Raw genomic sequence first — 24,342 nt, 5'->3', positions numbered from 1 at the left:
CTCCACCCTGAAGTGGAAGTTCCGCTCATCTGATCCCTCCCCCCCCTCCGGTGCCACAATCAGCACCTTTCAGGGGGGAGGGGGGTGCAGTTACCTGGATAATCCAGGTATCTGCACCCACTTCCAGGACAAGACCGCCGCAGATGCCCCCCCCCCCCCCCCGTTGTGTTCTGGGAAACACACAGTTCCCAGGACACAGCGGGGACCAGCAAAGATGCGCAATGCGACTCGCGCATGCGCAGTAGAGAACCGGGCAGTGAAGCCGCAATGCTTCACTTCCCGATTCCCTGACAGAGGATGGCGCCGGGGGTAGCAGAGAGACGAGCGATCGCTCATCTGCCGCCGACATCGCTGGACCCTGGGACAGGCAAGTGTCAATTTATTAAAAGTCAGCAGCTGCAATATTTGTAGCTGCTGGCTTTTAATATTTTTTTTAAAGGTGCAGAACCGCTTTAAGAAAGAAAGATATTTGCTGAAAAAAAAAGTACCTGTTATATTTCTAAATAAAATTGTTATTGATAAAAAAAAATACTTCCTGTGTATTTTCTTCTGAAAAGGTTGTTGATCATTTTGGTCATGACATTAAGTCTCCATGTCTCATTTAGCACAATCTGAAACAAAGCACAACTACCCAGCTAAACATGCCCATTATTTTGCCAATCTCTCCCAGTAAGCCTGTCATCTGAACAATCACAAAGAAGTTCTGACGTGTGTAATAGTTGATAAGCCACCTGAAAGGAGACAAGCCAAAACAATTTCCACATATTCAACAGATGAAGTTTCCTAAAAAAATAAAAAAATAAATAAAAAATATCTTATTTTAGGAGCCAATGTAGTCCTTGAAAAACATAAAAAGTAATCTTCGAGTGACAGAGCCGTTGTATCTATTCAGAAAGTCTTCTGCAGAGAAAGGACAAAATAGAGGATACAGGGAGCAAGAAGCTAGCGATGGTCCTCTCTGTTACTTGAGATAATGGAATGTTACTGTAAATAACACCAGGACAGAATTATCCCAGAGCTTTACTCACCACAAATAGCACAGAGTGCACCAAGGTAAGAGCAGGCAAAGCTCCACTCTCATGACTTCAGAAGCAATAAACCACATGAAAATGCATCAAATTCTTCCCATAGAGAAGAACGGCAGGAAAAAAAATTGTAACCTAAATAATATGACCCACAAATATATACAGTCTTAAAGAGGAAGTAACCCCTAATGGGTTTACTTCCTCTTTCATTCCCTGCAAAGGCAAAGCATAATGGACTACTATGCATCGCATCTCATCGCATAGTAGCCCATTATGTGTCACTTACCTGACACAGGAGCCAGCGAAGTCACCGCTGTCCCCTGTAGTCTGGAGCATCCATCTTCTCGGTGGGGTCTCGCAGCTCCGCTGTTGTCATTCGGCGAAGCCGCGATGACGTCACTCCCGCGCATGCGCACGGGAGACGACACGCACGGCATCTTCGTCATTGACGAAGCCGTGCTCAGTGCGCCTGCGCGTCGTTGTCTACGGTGCATGCGCCGTAGACAGTGGTGCCTGTCTTTGGGCAAATATCTCCTAAACCGTATAGGTTTAGGAGATATTTCTTGGACCTACAGGTAAGCCTTAATCTAGGCCAGGGATCCTCAAACTACGGCCCTCCAGCTGCTGCGAAACTACACATCCCATGAGGCATTGTAAAACTCTGACATTCACAGACATGACTAGGCATGATGGGAATTGTAGTTCCTGAACAACTGGAGGGCCATAGTTTGAAGACTCATGATCTAGGCTTACCTGTAGGTCAAAGTGGTTTGTAAGGGTTTACAACCACTTTAAGCTGGCCATACACTGTAAATTGTTTGGTTCTTGCAGGACTGGCCGAAAATCACTGTCCGTCGGGGCAATGGCAGCCCTGCTCTGCTGGACAACAGTCAATCGTTCAATTTACTCAAAGAAGCCTGCTGGAGTTTTTCAGCAGAATAGCAGGGCTGGAAGTCAAAAAACAAAAGCAAGAAATGTGTTCATCCGCACTGTAAAGCATGAACGGAGTATGCTTTTAGTGTTTTTTTGTTTAGCTGCAAGCATTGCAGTTTTGAACCACATCTTCCACCTCGATGATAGTCGCAATCGGACAGGTGACCCAACAAATGTCAGATGAGCATGCGGGAGAACCAGCAGCCAACCTGCTCCCAATCAGCGTTCTCAGCCAATGGCGGAGAGCGCCGATCAGAGTTTTCAGGCAGGGGGGCCGCCCCCCTGTCAGAACACAACAGCTCAGTACGGGAGACCATTAGTACAGCGGCTCCAACTGAAGCAGTCAATTTTTGTTTTCGTTCACCCAGGTATTGGGAGCAACAAGATTGGGTGTACAAATACGTAGGACAGCTCAGCCACATGTCCTGTTTACTCATAGGAAGCGAGATGCAAGTGAGAGGTGAGTGGCACTGACAGAAGCTGTAACCTAATTTCTAAAGCATGGTACACACTACAGTTTTATTTTCGTGCAACCCGCAGGATTGGGATCCGATCATCACTCTCTGCCATTGGCTGAGAACGATGATTGGGAGTTGGTCAGCTGCTGGTTTTCCAGCATGTACTGAACGGCCGGCTTCTGTCGGACAGACTGACATACCAATGGGCAGAATGTCAGTGGGTATTTTCCTGATATTCTGCCCGTGTGTGCAAGATTTAAGAAAATAATGTAATGTTTATGAAGATAAAATTCAATATCAACCACATCAGGCCAAGGTCACCTAATTAAACTAATATATATATATATATATATATATATATATACACACACATATATACACATATACATACACACACAAACGTATACAATGTATACAGTGTTCTGGTTTACACCTGTACTCTTACCACGTGATATCCAGCTACATACATACACACACACACACATTTTTTCCCCCATTATTATTTATAACTATAATATTAAATATGTATAATTACAAAAAAATAAAATAAAAAGATATAATTTATGTTATCTATTTATGCCAAAATGTGCTTTAAATGTGTGTTTAATAATTTGCCTGGCGTAACGCTTTTAAGCAATCAGCGCAGTGGAAAAAAAAAAAAAAAAAGAAGAGTTCCTAAGGAGTAGTGTTTTCTATACAAAAGGTAATAGTACAACCAAACAACCAGTGCCCAGTCATTTGACCAACACCCAGCCAATAGGATCAGCCGTTCACTGACCGACTAACTTGTCATTTGGATTGCCTTCTTCAACTCACCATTTGCCTTTTTAAAGAGTTCAACGGCATCAGGGTTCAGAGCCAACAACTTTTGCGCAACTTCAATAAGGGATACCAAAATCTTCCGAAGCTCTGTCTGAAACTGTAGAAGAACAAGATGAAAAATTAAACATTTTTTGGTTTGGCTACTGTAGGGAGGGTTTGTCATAATATTTTTGCAGTCTGTAACTAAGGCCCCTTTCACACATGCGGACAGTATGTCTGTATTTCATCCATCCGTTTGCGGATGAAATACGGACATACATTCATCCCTATGGGATAGCGGGTGTCTGAGGATGAACATCCGCAGACCCCCGCTATCGTCCGCCTCCGCTATGGTCCGATTCTGCAGACGGAGGAAAATCCTATTTTTCTATCCGTCTGCAGAGCGGATCGGATGAACACTGACAGACGGTCCGTGCTCATCCGATCCCCATAGAGAAGAGCAGAGAGCTGACAGGGTGGCCCCTGCACAGTGTGCGGAGACCGCCCTGTCCGCCGCCGGCTCAGCGGGGACAACAGAGCGATCCCCACTGAGCGAGCGGATCATCACAGGGCGGATCATTACTGATCCGTCCCGTGTGAAAGGGGCCTAACTGTTGGGGAGATTCCCCCTGCTTTTTTCTCCCACTGTTGCCACCAGAGCAGAAAGTATACAAATTACACAGACCGTACTGAAAAAAAAAAAAAAAAAAAAAAAAACACACACACGCACACGTTCTAACTAGTAAACACACACACAAGAAAAAAAGGTTTGCAATTAGAGTTCCACTCTAAGCAAGCACTTACATCTCTCATGTTGTGATGAGCAACCGAACGGTCCGCGTTGCGAACAGGTAGACCAGCAGTGGCCTTGACGATGGCGTCCTTGTCTGGTGCTTTCTGTTCCTGCTTCCTCTGTCAAAAACAAAACAAAAAAAATGACAGAATGTGCTTTTCTTAGGAAACTGATTGTTATTAGGATTATGATAGTTATGGTCTCTTTATAGGTAAGTTATGCTCTAAAAATACTCCTGAGGAAGTGGACATTACCACAAAACTTGTTGAAATGATATGGATAAAATCCATGTAATGGACCATGAGAATCAGCATTTTGGTATCACTGTAATTATCCATGGAATTGAGAGCGTTTTTCAAGCCTTTAATTTGGCACAATACTGTGTATGTTTTATCTAATTGTTGTAATAAAAGTATAATTTTAGACTATTCTCATGTTGTTGTCCATGGAAGAACTATTAAAGTACATACAGCCTCTAAATATATATTTTCCATGTAAAGTTCTTGGGAAACTAAGCAAAGCAAGCAACATTGCTGCACTTTGGTTTAACTAAACATGACTGGTTTCCCTGCCAATTCTTTTCTATTTTTCAAAACAGTTCACATTAAGGCTGGGTTCACACCGCTGCGGCTGGGAGACCCGGATGTGATTCGCACTGCACTGCAGTGCAAATAACATCCGATCTCTGTGCGATGCGAGTTCAGCCATACAGATAGTATGGCTGAATTTGCATCGCACCCGCCGCAAACTCGCACGGGACCCTTTTTTTGGTCCGCAGCAGAATCAGATCGCATGGGTGTTCACACCATGCGATCCGATTCCTGTCCGAGTTTGCAGATCGCACTGCGATATGCAAACTGATCTGGGGGTGTCATTAACATTTCACTGACACTCCCAGCAGTTCGCATAGGGCAGTGTGAACTGCCGGCGGGAGGCATGCGATGCGGGAAAACGCTGTGGATTCGCGGCGTTCCCGCATCGCTCCGGTGTGAACCCAGCCTTAAGCAAAATTTCACCTTAAAAAGGGAAGTTCCTCTGATCCTCACCCTCTACCTTTTGTACCCGCTCCCACTTAGGCTAAGACAGCATAATTCCCTCCCCACATTCAGTACCGTAACCCCTCCCCCAGGGACATGTCACAGGTCAGCATGGCTCCTCCATGGCGGCTCCATACAGACCTATAAGCAGTGGTCTGGGTGAGGACAGTGCTGGATCCCTTGACTGGTAAGTGTCTTTTTTATTAAAAGTCAGCAGCCACAATATTTGTAGTTGGCGAGTTTTCATTTTTTTTTTTTCCCCAGGGTCAAAATCCTCTAGAAATGGCAAAATAAATACACTGACCCACCTTTTCCTCTGCGGAAACATCAGCCATCTTGGGTGGCGGAGGTGGTGCCCGCTTTTTAACTAACAGCAGGACATCTGTAAAAGAGAGGACAGGAAAATTAGCATTCTATTGGCCTCGACTGATAAAGAAGCTATAGCAAACAATGGGTTTTAAAAATTTACCACCAAAAGAAAAGTTCTGTTTGTGTGAGCACTAAAAACCCCACGTGTTTTATCTTTAGTTACACTTTAATAGCAATTGACAAGAATTTAGAACATTTCACAACGCGTGGATCACCTCTGTCCTGAAGGTTTTCTTCTGCAACGGTCTTGGTGTCAGACAGGACTCGCTCCGATGCGGCATGGACCAGCTTATGATGTGTTAAGACCTTGGGATCTTCTAAGCTTCCGTGTGCACACTGCCAAAGAAAAATATGTATGAAGCGGTTATTAACTATTGACAATGATTAAAAGACAATTCTGACTAGCATAACCATCTGCAATCCACATTTATGTGGACTTGATTACTTTTAATTTAAAATAAAGTTCACTTTTAGGAGAACGTTACACCCATATTTAGGGTATAACATGTAACATTGCCCCTATTCACCCACCTCCTGCCACCAGAGCCCCCTCCATGTGACAGCGGGCCAGGAATCCTCTCCATGTACCTGCTGGAGGGGCTGTTTCAACAGTGACACATTAGGGGCGGCAACCAGGCGGACCCGGGCACACCTAAGGTGAACATGTGACAATAAGAGTAGGAGGCGATTAGGCCAAATAAATGTAGTACAGAATTGGTGTAAAAGGGGGTATGATGACCGCGAGGTCTGTGTCGTGTGGTGGGACTAATGTATATGGGGGGGGTGGGGCGACGACGACTGGTGGAGGATGAATGGACAGGAGTGAGGGTGGACAGCCTTGGCGAAGGGTTGTCACGAGACGCCTGAAAAGAGGAGCGTATATGAACGACAACCAAAGTGACTGCAAACTGTACAAAAATTACCTGGTGCTGGAGGAGGGGGAAGAAAAGAGCCCAGTCACACGGGGCTCCTACACACACACTAGTTCTCATGTCCCTCCTGGACCAGGGCTCTTTTCTCCCCCTTCTCCAGCACCAGGTAACTGGATGGCCTCGCAACTCTAGTGGTGAATAGATAACCAAATTGCTCTTGGCTCCTGGATATAGATCAGGAGATGAGCTTCCCCTTAAGCCAAGTTCCTTGCACTGAGAGAGCATCCGGGACTTACCACCAGTCTGACAGGCTGGCATCAATGAGAACATTTCAGTTCAATGGGAGGGAGGATATCCTTGACTCCTCTGCTGGACTAGTGATCCACCAGGCCAATGCAAGCCTGGTTTTGTGGGTTAAGAATATGTCTAGACTGGGCCTGCTTGTCCCACACTGCTAGAATATGAAGTTGCAATGGTCTGCAGTAAAATTGGGCATATAGAATTGCTTCAATAGAGGGCATCATTAAGCTGTTAAAAAAAAAAAAAAAAAAGGGGGGGTAATATTCGCCCTTGGTAAAAAAAAAAAAAAAAAAAAAAAAAAAAACAGCATGCAGCAGCTGAACACTATAACCCAGATATAAGGTATAAAGTAAATATGTAGAAAAAAAGTGCAGCACTACCATTAAGCTGTGATCAGGTCTCTATAAGGCAGTGATTCTCAACCAGGGGTCCGTGGAACCCTAGGTTTCCTCCAGAGGTTGTAGGGGTTCCTTCAGCATTGGGCAATTTCTGCCTCTCGAATAAGTTCCCACCGACACCATTGATCTTTTTAGCTCTCTGTAAGGCTCAGTTCACACAGGGGCAACATGACTTTTGGAGGCAACTTGGACGTGACTTGACGTGACTTACAACACTACTTTAAGTCGCCCCAGGCCAGGGGACTTGCCGTGGCCAATCAGAGAATGAGGGGGGGGGGGGACTCCTTTTGAGAGCTGATAATTCTCTGAGCGTGGCCTCTGTATAGACGGAGATCCGACTTGGAGGCGACCTCCATTGAAATCAATGGGTACCAGTCACCTACAAGTCGGATTGAAGTAGTACAGGAACCTTTTCTAAAGTCGGAGCGACTTCAGTAGTGTGCATGAAGACAACTCTCATTCACGTACATTGATTTCTACATGTTGTGCGACCTGAGGTGACTTGAAGTCGGATCTGAGTCGCCCCTGTGTGAACTGGCACTTAGGAGGTCATTCTTCCCAATGACCACAAGTGTAAGGACCATTCTTCCCACTGACCATCACACTAATGTATCATGAGTTGTAAGTTTCTAATTTTTAGCAGGGGGTTCCTCGAAACCGGAGAACTATTTCAAGGGTTCCTCTGTGTTGAAAAGGTTGAGAAAGGCTGCTATAAGGCAACAGGGAGCCAAGGGGAACGTCCAGAGGATCGTGGAGGTGGTACACATTGGCAGGGGAAATGGCGGGAAGGCAACAAGATCAATACACATGCACCAGAAAATGGCACACATGCACAATGGGAACCCTGGGAGGAGGTCTGTGAAGGAGTTATAGGGTCAAAGAATTACACAGCAGCAGCAGGCTTCTAGAGCATAACTCCCCTTCATACCACTGGCCATAGAACCAATAGTGTGGCAGCCAAAGCACTGCAAGTTCATCCCTTAGGGCAGGGATATACAATTAGCCTCTCATGTTTGTTGCTGTCAGAGTCTTGCTATGCCTCATGGGACTTTCAGTTCTGCGACAACTGCAGGTCCGCTAATTGCATATCCCTGCTTTAGGGGAAGAACCAGAGCCATGAAAGAACCATCAGGCTCCCTGCACACAAGAAGACCAAACTCACTGCAGCCGAGTTCTTGAGAGGCCCTGTGGTTCCAACACCAACACACAGGGTATAAAGAGGAAAGATTCTGGGAACATGCTGCTTCCACTAGTCTTCGCCCCTCCAGTGGGCACATTCCTAAAGAGTCTTTAGGAACAGAAATCCACCAGACGAATGCACTGAATCCCTGGACCTGTAAAGCTCCATGACGCTGGCTCACGTGTTTACAAATGTGTCTAGGAGGGTGACTTTAGCAAAGTCCAGTATTCAAGGACCCATTACAGCCCAGCCATGCTTCTTCCTCTTAGTGGGGCCTGGGTACGGCTTCCATGGCAATTGAAGCAAGCAAAAGGGCTCACTAGAAGAAAAATAATCATGATAAAAGGTCAAGGAAAGGAGGAGAAGACATCCATTCTCCTTGGACACCCGCAAAAAATGGAAGCATGATGGGAGTGGAAGGAGTTATTCTAGGCTGCCCTTACAGCTTTGTTTGCCTATGTCCAGTCTCCTTAAGGCAGCAGTATAACCCAATGTACCCGAATTACTTCATCCTGTGTCCCTTAACATACAAACTTAAAGGGGTTGTAAAGCTTCGTTTTTTATTTTCTAAATAGGTTCCTTTAAGCTAGTGCATTGTTGGTTCACGTACCTTTTCCTTTGATTTCCCTTCTAAATTTTTTTTTTCTTTGTCTGAATTTCTTACTTCCTGTTTCTCCTCAGTAAACTTCACACCATCATCCAAGCCGTGTTTAGTCAGCCAGAACAGCTTACTGAGGAGGAACAGGAAGTGAGAAATTCAGACAAAGAAAAAAAACATTTAAAAAGTGAAATCAAAGGAAAAGGTAAGTGAACCAACAATGCACTAGCTTAAAAGGAACCTATTTAGAAAATAAAAAACTAACCTTTACAACCCCTTTAAGAATTATAGATTGCAGTTTTATTTAGGCTTCAATAGTAAAGGTTTTTTTGAAAAGAGACATTTTGCTTTCCAATAAAGGTGTACACCTTTTTTCGTTTAAAGTAAAATGTGAGAAAAGAGGACCGAGCTCTCGTAAAGAGCCATCAGTGGTTCTATTAGCGCTCACTGCAGTTCTTTTCTAATTCCCCTGAGGTCTCATACATTACAGTAGAATATTCTGTAACACAAATATCTTCGGCGAGTGCCAAACAATGATGTCAGCCCCTAAGAACTGCTCCCGGGATGCTCTCCGTTTTATCCACCAGTCCTGCGAATGTCAGCCCTGAAAAATGACTACCATCACAGTAATGCTACACCTCATACAAATCCAGGCCATCAATGGAATAGAAACACTGCATCGTCATATGACGTTACCGCACTCGGGCATCTAAAAATGAATTATTAAGTATGGCTGTGTATAAAAGTGTGTAGAGCTCCTTCCTGTAGGCTGAGAAAGCTTGTGGTTTGAGACGATTGAGAAGAGTGCGACAGCCAACCGGGCTCATATACTGCAGATTTAAAGGCTTTAAAAAAAAAATAAAACATATGTTGCTACTGATAATTTTGACAAAAGTTACAATTATTAGACCCCCCCGTTTGCATGCAAAAATCCAACTGCAGCTGTATGAGGTAGTATAGCTGCACGATTAATCGTTAAGAATCGTTATCACAATTTTTTTCCCCCTTGCGATCTTGACAAAGTATTTCCCGATTCTTTCTATGCAGAGAGTTCTCTCTGCTCTGCTTAAGCAGACAGGACAGCCATCAAAAGAAAGGAAAAAAAACAAAAAAAACAAAACAAAAGTCCATTCAGTTCAACCTGAGTGAGTGTGAGGGTCTACAATTATCCCTATCCCTGTACATTGCATCTCATTAAGATGCTCATCTAGTATATTATTATTTAAAGGTACCCATATAGTGCCATCAGTTTACACATACATGCATCGCACACTCACATCAGTCCCCATGGAGCCCACAATACAAGGTCCCCAACCCATATTCATACACTAGGGCCAATTTTGGACAGAAGCCAATTAGTTTGAAGCCAGCGTGTGTTTGGAGTGTGGGAGGAAACCGGAGTACCCGGAGGAAACCCACGCAGGCACAGGGAGAACATGCAAACTCCAGGTAGGTCGTGTCGTGGTTGGGATTCAAACCAGCGACCATTTTTACTGCTAGGCGAGAGTGCTAACCACTACACCACTGTGCCACCCTAAAACCTTTTTTGGAAAAAAAAATTGCACTTTAAATGAATAAAAAAAATAAAATACAATAAATAACCAGTAACGTTAGCCCAATTTTTTTTTTTTTAATGTGAAAGATTTTATGCCGTGAGAATTGTGATCTTTTTATTCTGAGCAAAAAAAATTGCGATTCTCATTTTGGCCAGAATCGTGCAGCTCTATGAGGTAGTGTACTCCCTACTCCAGTGCTGCAGCCTCCATCGCACTCCTCAGCATGCAATACCTCCAGAAGTGCCATATGCCTGCTTACCGTGGTTCTGTCCTGTAGCCCCTACATCACTATAGGACACAGCAGTAACATATTGACTAGAAGACAGAAAGGTTAAAATGCTAGAGGGTCCAACAGAGGCTGCAGTGCTGGAACTGAGCAAACATTGGAGGCGCAGGTCACCGCCGGGCAGCCAAGTATAAATGCTTTGCCTTTACAGGGAGGCTGCAATAGGTTTTTTATAGGTGGCTGACAGAGTGTCACTATAAGGGATGGAGATTTGTATAATGTATATATATATATATATAAAAATCTGTAGCAGGTGTGAAACAGTGAATGAATCATGCTTTTGCTCATCATATAAGCAGATTTTACAATGTACAAGTGCAACGGATCAAAAAACTCATGGATCGGATCGTTCCTCGGATCAGAGTCACGGATCGGATCAGCTAAGAAAAAAAATTCTCTGATTTTCACATTTTTAACATTTAGTAACTAAATGTTAAAATGTGAAAATCAGAGGTGTTCTGTCACATTAGCAACCATGTAAGGTCAGCAGGTTTGCTGCTGCTTTTAAAATTTAACACCTAAACAGTCCGTCGGATTTACAAATACTGTATTTAAGCATATAAGCTCCGTTTTGTGTTGGAAATAACTGTGAAATCTAAAACTCCAGTGAGTGTAACAAGATGTCCGCTTGCCCCCTTCTCACTGTATCATTACTGTGCAGGAGCGTGGGGTGTAGCAAGATGGTGGCGACGAAACATCACTTCCTGACGAGACAGCGGGCGCCGGGTGTACCAAGATGGCCGCCGCTCCGGAGCTAGGCCGAAGCCGCGGGCCTTTCCAAAGCCACGCGATCAGCGGAGCGCTCCACGGATCGCGGGGGTGTGCCGATCCGAACGGGGTGACCCATTCGGATCACGGATTGGCGACGATCCGTTGCACCCCCAGTACAAAGCAACTGCCCATTCTACTGATTTTTATCTATGGCAGTGTGTTGGATTATACACTCAAACACTGCGGGAGAGTAAACAACCTTTTTGCTGCAAACATCAATCTGTACTGGGTGGCAAAACTGCATGAAATAGACTTATTCAAAACATAAAGGAACTAGGATTTAAAAAATAAATAAATTGCATATTGTGGTCAGCATGAACGCCACCTTCAGAAAAACCTTAGAGGCCAAGACACAGCTCTGTATCCAATGAGATGGCTCAGGTGTCTCGAAACACAACAATAATCTGAAACCCAATACTGAAAAGAGAGGCAGAGACTTAAGATTTTTGTAACACAAGTGGGTGCACTTTGACCAGCAAGCGATAAATGAATGCATGCTTACAGTGCCCATTCATGCACGCTCAAATGCTGAGTAAACTTAAGTAGTAATGACCTCAGACTACTTACGGCCTGATTTTAAAGCCCAACTTTGGGAAACATATAGAATGATTCCTTGCAGTCCAGCTGTTCCCTGCAAGGGTTAATTGCTCATGTAGGTCTAGAGAACACAGAAAATAAGGTTTACTTACTCAACCCTCTGGGCTGCTTGACTGTTCCCCCCAGTGTCTTTTCCACCATGCTCCAGTGGTCTAGGGTCCTGATGTCATCAAAACCAAGCTAGGTTCCAAATCCCTGCCCTGGACATAATGTCAAGGGGCAGTTCACCACCAGAGCGTGGGGGAGCGCCATACTCTGGGGGAGCGCCATACTCTGGGGGAGCGCCGGATCGGATAGGTAAAGGCATTTCTCATCTCCCCTAGACAAAATGAGCAGTTAGCCTTGGCAGAGTAGGCACAGCCCCACTGCAAGGGTTCATTTTAAAAGCGGAGGTCCACCCTAAAATGGACCTTCCGCTCATCGGAATCCTCCCCCCCTCCGGCGCCACAATTGGCACCTTTCAGGGGGGAGGGGGGTGCAGTTACCTGGATAATCCAGGTAACTGCACCCACTTCCGAGATAGCTCTCTGCGGAAAGGGGCGTAGATTACGCCCCTTTACGCAAGTGCCCGCCCCCTTCCGCAAGTGCCCCGCTGCCTGCTGGGAAACACACAGATCCCAGAGACAGCGGGGTCCATCCTTATTGCGCAGCGCGACTCGCACATGCGCAGTAGGGAACCGGGAAATGAAGCCGAAAGGCTCCATTTCCTGATTCCCATACCCAAGATGGCGGCGGCAGCACCCGAGTGACGATCGAGAGGTCGGCTTCGGGTGCCGACATCGTGGGCGCGCTGGACAGGTAAGTGTCCTTATTTTAAAAGTCAGCAGCTGCAGTATTTGTAGCTGCTGGCTTTTAAAAAAAAAAAAAAAAAAAAACGCGGAGTCCCGGCGGACTCCCGCTTTAATGTTTCCCAACTTAAAAGGAGTTGTAAAGGCAGAATGTTTTTTTTTTTTTTTTATCATAAAGCATTTTATGCATTAAGATAATATAAAACCGTGTGTGTAGCAGCCTCCCGAGCACCCCCTAGTTACTTACCTGAGCCCCATCTCTCTCCAGCGATGTCCACGCAATGTGTAAGCCATCCAGAACACTCCTCCCAATTGGCTGAGACACAGCAGCAGCGCCATTGGCTCCAGCGGCTCTCAAAGTCAGTCAGCCAATCAGGGGAGAGAGGGGGTGGGACCCGGGTCGGGGGAATGGACACACAGAGCTGTGACTAGTCTCCAGTGCCCCCATAGTAAGCAAAGAGGGATCAGAGAAGAGGAAGATCCAGGCCGCTCTGAGCAAAACCAACTGCAGAGGTGGCAAATATGACAGGACCTGCGACATGTCCGCCCATACTGGGCGGGACTGCGAGCCGAGCCAAGCCGAATACACAGTAGAGTCGGCTCGGTCTTTTTCGGCAGCGCTTGCTCCAGAAACAGCAGGGAGGCGGGACTACGAGCGGAGCCGAGCAGACAGCTCGGTCTTTTTCGGCGCCGCTCGCATGGTCTGTCTCAGCGGCGGGATATTTAAACCTGGGCAAGGCTGAAAACGGCGCTGGGCGAGCTGGAAACGACACTGATCATTCTGCAATTATGGACAAGGCTGCAGATGGACACTGATAAGGCTGCATTGACGGGCATTTAAATGTAAGTTTTTTTTCCCTTAAACTTCCCTCCTAAAACTTTTTTCCTTAACCACTTGCAGACCGGACCAATTTGCTGGTCAAAGACCAGACCACTTTTTGCGATTCGGCACTGCGTAGCTTTAACTGACAATTGCGCGGTCGTGCGATGTGGCTCCCGAACAAAATTGACGTCCTTTTTTTCCCACAAATAGAGCTTTCTTTTGGTGGTATTTGATCACCCCTGCGGTTTTTATTTTTTGCGCTATAAACAAAAATAGAGCGACAATTTTGAAAAAAAAACGCATTATTTTTTACTTTTTGTTATAATAAATATCCCCCAAAAATATATAAAAAAACGTTTTTTTCCCTCAGTTTAGGCCGATACGTATTCTTCTACATATTTTTGGTAAAAAAAAAAATCGCAATAAGCGATTATTGATTGGTTTGCGCAAAAGTTATAGCGTTTACAAAATAGGGATAGTTTTATAGCATTTTTATTAATAATTTTTTATTATTATTTTTTTACTAGTAATGGCGGCGATCAGCGATTTTTATTGTGACTGCGACATTGTGGGGGACCCATCGGACATTTTTGACACATTTTTGGGACCATTGTCATTTATACACTAATCACTGCTATATAAATGCAGTGATTCCTGTGTAAATGACACTGGCAGTGAAGGGGTTAACCAGTGGGTGGCAGTGTAGGGGTTAAGTGTTCCTAGGGATGTGTTCCTAACTGTGGGGGGGCTGGGCTTTCATTTAGTGAACACTGATCTCTGCTCCAATCACATGGAGCAGAGATCAGGGTCACTAGTTGCTAGGCAGAATGGAGAAATGTTGTTTACAATGGCACTTCTCCATTCGGCCGCTCCGTGAGACGATCACGGGGATGCCCCCGGCGATCGAGTCCGCGGGACCCGCGACCGGACTCACGGAGGTCCCGGCCAGCGCGGGAGCGCGCCGCCGGCGGCGTGCTCCCCGATGGCAGGGCGGCAAATTTCAAGGGACGTAAATGTACACCCATTTGCCTGCCCGTGCCAGTCTGTCGACGTACATCGTCGTGCGCTGGTCGGCAAGTGGTTAAAATGCCCTCCTAAACTTGGGGTGCGTGTTATACCCCGATAAATATGGCACATCTAGAATTGTAGGTTAGAGCCCTATTGGTGGCCAAAGGAAACGTCCTACTATGGATTTTGTGAGACACGGCAAGAAGCCGATAGCTTGGGAATAGCTGTCCATCAGGAGGAGGAATTCCCAGATTACTGACATAAGGGAGAGGGCTGGATTCCTATTCACGGTGCAAGGATGTGCTTCTATGATGCAAAGAAAAGACGGGCAGACAGAGATGCACAATTCTGGCTAAAATGAGAATCACAATTTTTTTGCTTAGAAGATAGATCACGATTCTCTCACAATTCTCGCAGCGTAACATCATCTTTCACATTAAAATAAAAAAATAAAAACTGGGATAACTTTAGTTTTGTTTTGTTTTTTTATTTATTTATTTATTTTATTTATTGAAGTGTATTTTTTTTCCAAAAAATTGCGTTTGAAAGACCGCTGGGCAAATACATTGTGACATAAAATATTACATCAATTGACATTTTATTCCCTAGGGTCTCTGCTAAAATATATATAATATAATGTTTGGAGGTTCCAAGTAATTTTCTAGCAAAAAATATTGATTTTGACTTAAAGGGGTTGTAAAGGTAAATGTTTTTTCACCTTAATGCATTCTATGCATTAAGGTGAAAAAACATCTCACACTGCCCCCCCCCACTGCCTCACACATCTCACACTGCCCCCCCCCAGTTTTACTTACCTGACCCCTCCAAAGTCCTGCGCTCGCCCCCGCCGCCGTCTTCGCTGCTCAGCCTGGCCACTGATTGGCTGGAGTGGATGGATTGAAAGCAGCGCAGCCATTGGCTCGTGCTGCTGTCAATCACATCCAATGACGAATCGCGCACCTGGGGGGGGGAGGGGCCATGTGATACAGCGAGCGGCTATAGCCGCCGGCTGTATCACGGGAGCGCGCCCGCGGGTGCTTCTCACCATGCGAGGGAACTCGCATGAAGGTGAGAAGTACCTGCGGGAGGAAGCCGAGACAGCCGCCGAGGGACCCCAGAAGAGCAGGTTCGGGGGCCACTCTGTGCAAAACGAGCTGCACAGTGGAGGTAAGTATAACGTGTTTGTTATTTATTTATTTTAATTTTTACTTTACAATCCCTTTAAGAAAACAAGTGTCAGAAAAACATTTAGACTTTAAAGTGGAGGTCCACCCTAAAGTGGACCTTCCGCTCATCGGAACCCTCCCCCCCTCCGGCGCCACAATTGGCACCTTTCAGGGGGGAGGGGGGTGCAGATACCTGTACAGTACAGGTAGCTGTACCCACTTCCGGGATAGCTCTCTGCCGAAAGGGGCGTATATTAAGCCCCTTTCCGCAAGTGCCCGCCCCTTCCCGCAAGTGCCCCGCTGCCTGCTGGGAAAACACACAGATCCCAGAGGCAGCGGGGACCGTCCTCATTGCGCAGCGCGACTCGCGCAATGCACAGTAGGGAACCGGGAAATGAAGCCGAAAGGCTCCACTTCCTGATTCCCATACCCAAGATGGCGGCGGCAGCACCCGAGATACGATCTACAGATCGGCTTCGGGTGCCGACATCGCGGGCGCGCTGGACAGGTAAGTGTCACTATTTTAAAAGTCAGCAGCTGCAGTATTTGTAACTGCTGGCTTTTAAAAAAAAAAAAAAAAAAACGCGGAGTCCCGGTGGACTCCCGCTTTAAGTGGTTAATCTTCCTGCATCTACACATTGTTTAAAAACTTGGCAGACTGCCTGGATTTTTTTTTTTCAAACATAAGTTTATGCCTTTGATCTAAGAAGGAAGAGTTAGGCAGGCCATACACGTTCGAATTTCGAACAAATTTTCTTTTCAAAATCAGAAATTTAGTTTTTTTTTTATTTATTTTTTGTGATCCGATGGCGCCACCATTGATTTTCGAAAATCGGCTGACCAAGCCTTCAATTTCACCTCATGCTGCTGCAGAAAATAATTTTCATGGCCGGGAATCTTCTTTTCTCTCTGTAAATTTTCTTTTTTATTACATTTCTTGCTCGATTCTCCCATTATTGATTAGAAAATCGTTTTTCAAAAAATTTCCAACATGTTCGATTCCTCAAATTTGATTTCCGCAATGAAATAAAAAAAAAAAAAAAAATCGGCTGTTGCTGCAGCCCACTAATGGTGCGAAATTCATATGAAAATTGTTAGATACGATTTTTGAAAGAAAATTCTTTCGAAATTCAAACCGTGTATGGCCGGCATTAGTTACAATGTTTCAGGTTTAAAACTTGGCAGACTGCCTGGATGTTTTTTTTTTTTTTGACAGCTGAGTGAGCAGAGAAGTCTCTCCACTTGTTATATGAAAGAATCGGCAAACTCTGCAATAGAGATCGTCGGGGGGGGGGGGGGGGGGGGGGGGGGGGGGTTGAATTGAGATCACGATTTAACGATTAATTGTGCAGCTCTAGCAGACAGCCTCAGCACTTGCTAAGAGGAAAAAAATAAAAAATAAAAACATAGTGGCTGAATACTCAGACAGCAGCTGATGTGGGATCTCTACGGCTACCAACGTCCCCCCAAATTAGCCAAAGTTGTCTCAATTTCTCAACATTACAGTTTAAATCACCGACCGAGAACAAGGCAGAATTCCAGAGAGAGAGGAATGCACTTTTTCTTGAGCTTTTCCTGTGCTAATGGTGCCAATAATGGCCGACAAATGATAGGTTACCATTTATCTGGGGAGATTCCGATAAGCCCCCTGCCCGCAGACCCCCTCAACCACTGGCCAGGGTTGTGGGGATGAGTCCCTTGTCCTCATCAACATGGGGACAAGGTGCTTCGGGGGGGGACCCCAAAGCATCCTCCCAATGTTGAGGGCATGTGGCCTGGTACGGTTCAGGAGGGGGGGGGGCACTCTCTCATCCCCACCTCTTTTCCTGTGGCCTGCCAGGTTGCTTGCTCGGATAAGGGTCTGGTATGGATTTTTCGGGGGACCCCCCACGCATATTTTATTTCATAATTATTTTTTTCTTCTTAATGCTAACATGACCTGTGTGCAGATAGCCTTAAAAAAACCCATAGAAGTGAACCAGCGCAACAAAAAAAATAAGTCAATTTGAGAGGTGCGCCTGCTCAACTTATGCAAATGAATCTACGCAGCTTGACATTTACTAAGATTTTTCCGACGCAGTGAACCAGAGCACTTGAACGTGTGCAAATACCGCTTACACATGCGCAGTGCATAAATTGCCCTAGCGCAGTTCCAAGTGTATTTGCAGGTGCAGCAAGCTTGCTCAGAGAAAGTTACTTTTCCGTTCTATTTTGGGCATATTTGTTACTTGGACAGTTATATCTATACTTCCTCACATCGCCCCACATCACCCCCATAATATTGGCACTTCCAGCTTCTTTTAATTCTGAGTTGAAGAATGCGTGCGCCAGGTCAATTAGCGGTGCACTGATCGTGGCCGCCCGTGCGCCGGCATGCTAATAGTAAATGGGGAATTGCGCTGTTACAGGCGCAAATGCTTTGTGAATACGAAAACGGCCGTTGCGCATCGGCATGTGCCGACATGAAGCCGAACGGGGCACAGAAAGCAATAAAAACTGACAAGTGTTCTAATCCCTCTCCACTCTATTCAAAACTAAAAAAAAGTTTTGCCTTTAGATGCTACAACAGACATATTCTACCCCCACAAAACCTCCAATGACCCCACCTAATGGAAGCACCCTCCCCCGAAACGTTAGTGGGTCACATCAACCTCTTACACAACAAAGGAGGACATCTTGCAGAGGACCAGATTACCTAAGCAAGCGACCAACAAATTCTACTAATCTCTATATCTACGATAATCTAGAATCCTACTAATCTCTATATCTACGCTAATCTAGAATCCTACTAATCTCTATATTATGATAATTTAGAATCCTACTAATCCCTATATCTACGATAATCTAGAATCCTACTAATCTCTATATCTACGATAGTCTAGAATCCTACTAATCTCTATATCTGCGATAGTCTAGAATCCTACTAATCTCTATATCTGCGATAATTTAGAATCCTACTAATCTCTATATTATGATAATCTAGAATCCTACTAATCTCTATATTACGATAATCTAGAATCCTACTAATCTCTATATTACGATAATCTAGGATCCTACTAATCTCTATATCTACGATAATCTAGGATCCTACTAATCTCTATATCTACGATAATCTAGGATCCTACTAATCTCTATATCTACGATAATCTAGGATCCTACTAATCTCTATATCTACGATAATCTAGAATCCTACTAATCTCTATATCTACGATAATCTAGAATCCTACTAATCTCTATATTATGATAATCTAGAATCCTAGTAATCTCTATATTACGATAATCTAGGACCCTACTAATCTCTATATCTACGCTAATCTAGAATCCTACTAATCTCTATATTATGATAATTTAGAATCCTAGTAATCTCTATATTATGATAATCTAGAATCCTACTAATCTCTATATTATGATCATTTAGAATCCTACTAATCCCTATATCTACGATAATCTAGAATCCTACTAATCTCTATATCTACGATAGTCTAGGATCCTACTAATCTCTATATCTGCGATAGTCTAGAATCCTACTAATCTCTATATCTGCGATAATTTAGAATCCTACTAATCTCTATATTATGATAATCTAGAATCCTACTAATCTCTATATTACGATAATCTAGGATCCTACTAATCTCTATATCTACGATAATCTAGGATCCTACTAATCTCTATATCTACGCTAATCTAGAATCCTACTAATCTCTATATTATGATAATTTAGAATCCTAGTAATCTCTATATTATGATAATCTAGAATCCTACTAATCTCTATATCTACGATAATCTAGAATCCTACTAATCTCTATATCTACGATAATCTAGAATCCTACTAATCTCTATATTATGATAATTTAGAATCCTACTAATCTCCATATCTACGATAATCTAGAATCCTAATCTCTAAACGATAATTGAGAATTCTGCTAATCTCTTAAAACAGGATAAAATAAGTATCACAATTTTTTTGCTCAGAATAAAGATTACAATTCTCGGTGTAACATCATCTTTCACATTACACAAAAAAATTGGGCTAACTTTACTGTGTAGTCCCCCCCCCCCCCCCCCAGCCATATCATTGGAGTGTATTCTGATCCAAAATAAAGTTTAAAAAGACAACTGCACAAATTTATTCTCTTGGGTCTAGAGAATACGTTAATACTGATTTTAACTTGTAAGCAACAATTGTCAGAAAAAGGCTTAGTCTTTAGGACCCTCGCATACTGAGTTTTCGGGCATTTTAGCGCTAGAAATGGTGCCTGTGAAGTGCCTGAAATCTGCCTCCCATTCATTACAATGAGTGCTTTCACACCTGGGCGGTGCGCTTGCGGGATGTTCAGAAAAAGTCCTGCAAGCAGCATCTTTGGGGCGGTTTGGGAGTGCTGTATACAGGGCTCCCAAAACGCCCCTGGCCATTGCAATAAATGGGAAGCGCTTCCGAAACGCCAGAAAAGCACTTCGGAAGCGCAGCGGGAGTTTTTAACCCCTTTTTTGGGGTTAAAAGCACCTCGCTAATGGTTGAAAATCAGCGGTAAAGTTCTGCTAAAACAAGCTTCACTTTACAGCTAACAGCCAGTGCTTTCCGTGTGAAAGCAGCCTTAAGAGCGGTATTAAACCGCTGGGAAAAAAAAAAAAAAAACACACCTATAAGACAATGGCATACTAACACATTATGAAATATTTACCTGAGAACAAGCCCCCCGCAGTGGCGCCCAGTCAACGCTGAGGGGGGCTGACATGTCCCTCTGGTTTTTCTTCTGGGTTTGCGGGCTCCGGCGGTGTGAGTGGCTGGAGCCGCGATGATGTCACTCTAACGCATGTGCAGGGGAGCCCTCGGTTCCAGCACAATACGCCGGACTTTCAGAGCAAATCCGCTGCATGCAGGGCGAATATCTCCTAAACCGCGTACATTTAGGAGATATTATTTTACCTACAGGTGAACCTTATTATAGGCTTACCTATAGGTAAAAATCACAAAGCGGTAGTGGTATACAACCGCTTTAAGACCCCTTTCACGTTGGAATGCCTGCGCCGTTGGCGCTAAGGCCTTGGTGGCACTTTAGTGCTGTTTTAGTGGCACCTTTCGGCCACTAGCGTGGGCGTTTTTTTAGCTTAAAAATAAGGTAAAAAGTTGCGTTTTGCGGCGCTTCCAAAAGCGCTTTCAAAGCGCTGCCCATTCATTGCAATGGGCAGGGGCGTTTTGGGATCGCTATTTACAGCGCTCCCAACCCACCCCAAAAGATGCCGCTTGCAGGACTTTTTCGTAACGTCCCGCAAAACGCACCGCCTGAGTGTGAAAAGACACTGCAATGAATGGGAGGCGTTTTTTCAGAGGCCATTTTTAGAGATAAAACGCCTAAAAACCGCCTCAGTGTGAAACGGGTCCAAGTGGTTAACCCCTTCCCCCCGAGCGTACGCGGCTTCCGGGGGGTATACCGGGATGATGCCCGCACCTGCAGGCATCATCCCGGTACAGTTTTTTTCAGCGGGCGATTGGCTTTCCAACCATGACAACCGAAGCGGCTAAAAGCCGCTCGGCTGTTATGCCAGAGGAGCGGGAGGGGACGTCCCCCCTCCCGCCGCTGTTACTGGTGCTCCCGCTTGATCAGGAGCACCGATTCACGCTGCGATGTCTCCGGCTGCTGGGGAGGAACTGGAATGAAGCCGTAATCGGCTTTGTTCCAGTATCCTCATAGTAAACACGGAAGCGACGTGATGACATCACTTCCTGTTTACTCGGCTGCCAATGGCGCTGGTTTTAAAAAAAATATCCGGTATTCAGAATCGCCGTTTTCGGCGATCTGAATACATTGAAGTGTAAAGGAGGGGTGGGGGGTCTTTTAGACACCCCCATCCCTCCATAAAGAGTACCTGTCACCACCTATTACTGTCACAAGGGATGTTTAGATTCCTTGTGACAGCAATAAAAGTGATCAAATTTTTATTTATTTTTTAAAAAACAATTTATTCATTTTCAAATAAATAAAAAAGATGTAAAAAAATTTTTAAAGCGTCCGCCGTCCCCGCAAGCTCGCGAAACAAAGAAAACGCATACGGAAGTGGCGCCCACATATGTAAACGATGTTCAAATCACACACGTGAGGTATCGTCGCGATCGTCAGAGCGAGAGCAATAATTCTAGCACTAGACCCCCCTCTGCAACGCTAACCTGGTAACCGTAAAAAAAAAAAAAAAAAAAAAAAAAAAAAAATTAAAGCGTCGCCTATTGAGATTTTTAGGTACTGTACTTTTGGTCAATCCATGAGTGCGTGCAATTATAAAGTGTGACATGTTTGGTATCTATTTACTCGGCGTAACATTATCTTCACATTATGCAAAAATATTGGGCTAATTTTACTGTTTTATTTTTTGTTTTAATTCATGAAAGTGTCCCTTTTCCCAAAAAGTTGCGTTTAAAACACCGCTGCGCAAATACCGTGCGACATAAAATATTGCAACAATCGCCATTTTATTCTCTAGAGTCTCTGCTAAAAAATATATATATATATATATATATATATATAATGTTTGGGGGTTCCAAGTAATTGTCTAGCAAAAAATATGGATTTTAACTTGTAAACACCAAATGACAAAAATAGGCTTAGTCATGAAAGGGTTAAACTGACCTAATTTACAGACCAGAACTCATTCCTTTCATGTCTAAGGCTTGGTTCACACAGCGGGCGACACGACTTGCCGCGCCGCGACCTCAGCGGCGACTTGCAAATGACTTCTGTATAGAAGTCAATGGAAGTCGCCCGAGGTCGCCCAAAAGTAGTACAGGAACCTTTTTTCTAAGTCGGAGCGACTCGAGTCGCTCCTCTTAGAACGGTTCCGTAGTACAGAACGGGGGCGACTTGTCAGGTCGCGGCGCGGCAAGTCGTGCCGCATCGTGCCGCCTCCTGTGTGAACCGATCCTAAAAGAACCGAAAGGATACAATGTTTGTTTGTTTGTTTCTTTCTTTCTATCTTTCAACCAATGTTGTTGATAAACATTGCTGGCTGCTGCTTTTTTTTTTTTTTTGACAGCTGTGAGCAGAACTGCTCTGTTCACATGAATGGTGGAAATGACCTAAAAGTGGAACTTCCCCTCCTTGTACTCCTCCCCCCCTCCGGGGCCACAATTGGCACTTTGCGAGGGTGGGAGGGGGGACAGGATATCCGTCTTTCACAGGTATGCTTTCCCCACTTCCGGGAGCCTATTGACATCACAGCTGGGGCTCCCCCCCTCCTCTCCCTGTGGCCAGGCCAGTAGGAGGGAGGAGCCTCGCCTCGTGCATGTGCAGTAGGGTTCCCGGTGTGAAGCTGTAAGGCTACACTACTGGGTTTCCTTACCCGCCAATGGCGGCGGCGACATGCACCCGACAGCTGATGGAAACATCAGCTGCGCTGCCGACATCGCTGGACTCCGGGACAGGTAAGTGTCCGAATATTAAAGGTCAGTAACTGCAGTATGTGCCGGCTTTTCATTTTTGTAGCGGTGGGCGGACCTCCGCTTTAAAATCATGAGGGGGGGTGAATCGAGATTGCGATTTTGTAATGATTAATCGTGCAGCTCTATAATCTCGATTTACAATAATCTATCATTCTACTAATCTCTATACACACATATGTGCTCCGCGCCGTGTACAGCCTACACAGCAAGACTGGAATAGTTCTAAGTAAAGGCGACTTTAGGTCATTCTCTGTGGGGTGAGGACAATTCGGATCTATAAGGGGAGGACGAAACCAAGCGGGGAGCCCTGTACACGGAAGAGCCATTGGGGAGCCCCGTGCAAGGAAGAGGCTGAAGAGCCATCGGGGAGCCCCCCCGTACACGGAAGAGCCATCGGGGAGCCCCCCCGTACACGGAAGAGCCATCGGGGAGCCCCCCGTACACGGAAGAGGCCATCGGGGAGCCCCCCGTACACGGAAGAGCCATTGGGGAGCCCCGTACACGGAAGAGCCATTGGGGAGCCCCATACACGGAAGAGCCATTGGGGAGCCCCCGTACACGGAAGAGCCATTGGGGAGCCCCGTACACGGAAGAGCCATTGGGGAGCCCCGTACACGGAGAGCCATTGGGGAGCCCCCCGTACACGGAAGAGCCATTGGGGAGCCCCCCGTACACGGAAGAGCCATTGGGGAGCCCCCCCGTACACGGAAGAGCCATTTGGGAGCCCCCGTACACGGAAGAGCCATTGGGAGCCCCCGTACACGGAAGAGCCATTGGGGAGCCCCCCGTACACGGAAGAGCCATTGGGGAGCCCCTGTACACGGAAGAGCATTCGGGAGCCCCGTACACGGAAGAGGCATTCGGGGAGCCCCGTACACGGAAAGAGGCATTGGGGAGCCCCCGTACACGGAAGAGGCATTGGGGAGCCCCGTACACGGAAGAGGCATTGGGGAGCCCCCCGTACACGGAAGAGGCATTGGGGAGCCCTGTACACGGAAGAGGGCATTGGGGAGCCCCGTACACGGAAGAAGGCATTGGGAGCCCCGTACACGGAAGAGGCATTGGGGAGCCCCCGTACACGGGATGAGGCATTGGAGAGCTCTGTACACGGGAAGAGGAATTGTAAGGAATACAACTCCACCGCAGCCAGT

At 45.5% G+C, this 24,342-nt stretch overlaps 1 protein-coding gene across 1 annotated transcript in view; it reads right to left on the bottom strand.

Annotated features, from left to right (window-relative positions):
- The window catches only part of UBAC1 (UBA domain containing 1), a 56,654-nt gene that overhangs the window by 28,016 nt on the left and 4,296 nt on the right, over nucleotides 1-24,342 (bottom strand). The window contains exons 2-5 of the mRNA XM_077468052.1: nucleotides 5,632-5,752; nucleotides 5,356-5,429; nucleotides 4,022-4,129; nucleotides 3,233-3,335 (exon numbers count right to left, since the gene is read on the bottom strand). Coding sequence (XP_077324178.1) covers nucleotides 3,233-3,335; nucleotides 4,022-4,129; nucleotides 5,356-5,429; nucleotides 5,632-5,752 — 406 coding nt within the window. The remainder of the gene's footprint in view (nucleotides 1-3,232; nucleotides 3,336-4,021; nucleotides 4,130-5,355; nucleotides 5,430-5,631; nucleotides 5,753-24,342) is intronic.

This window comes from Lithobates pipiens, unplaced genomic scaffold (assembly GCF_037356315.1).
Source record: "Lithobates pipiens isolate NorthernLeopardFrog02 unplaced genomic scaffold, aLitPip1_a1.2 Scaffold_11, whole genome shotgun sequence".
Classification (NCBI taxonomy): domain Eukaryota; kingdom Metazoa; phylum Chordata; class Amphibia; order Anura; family Ranidae; genus Lithobates; species Lithobates pipiens.
The sequence above is the reverse complement of the archived record's forward strand: the minus strand, read 5'-3'. Positions and strand labels throughout refer to the sequence as shown.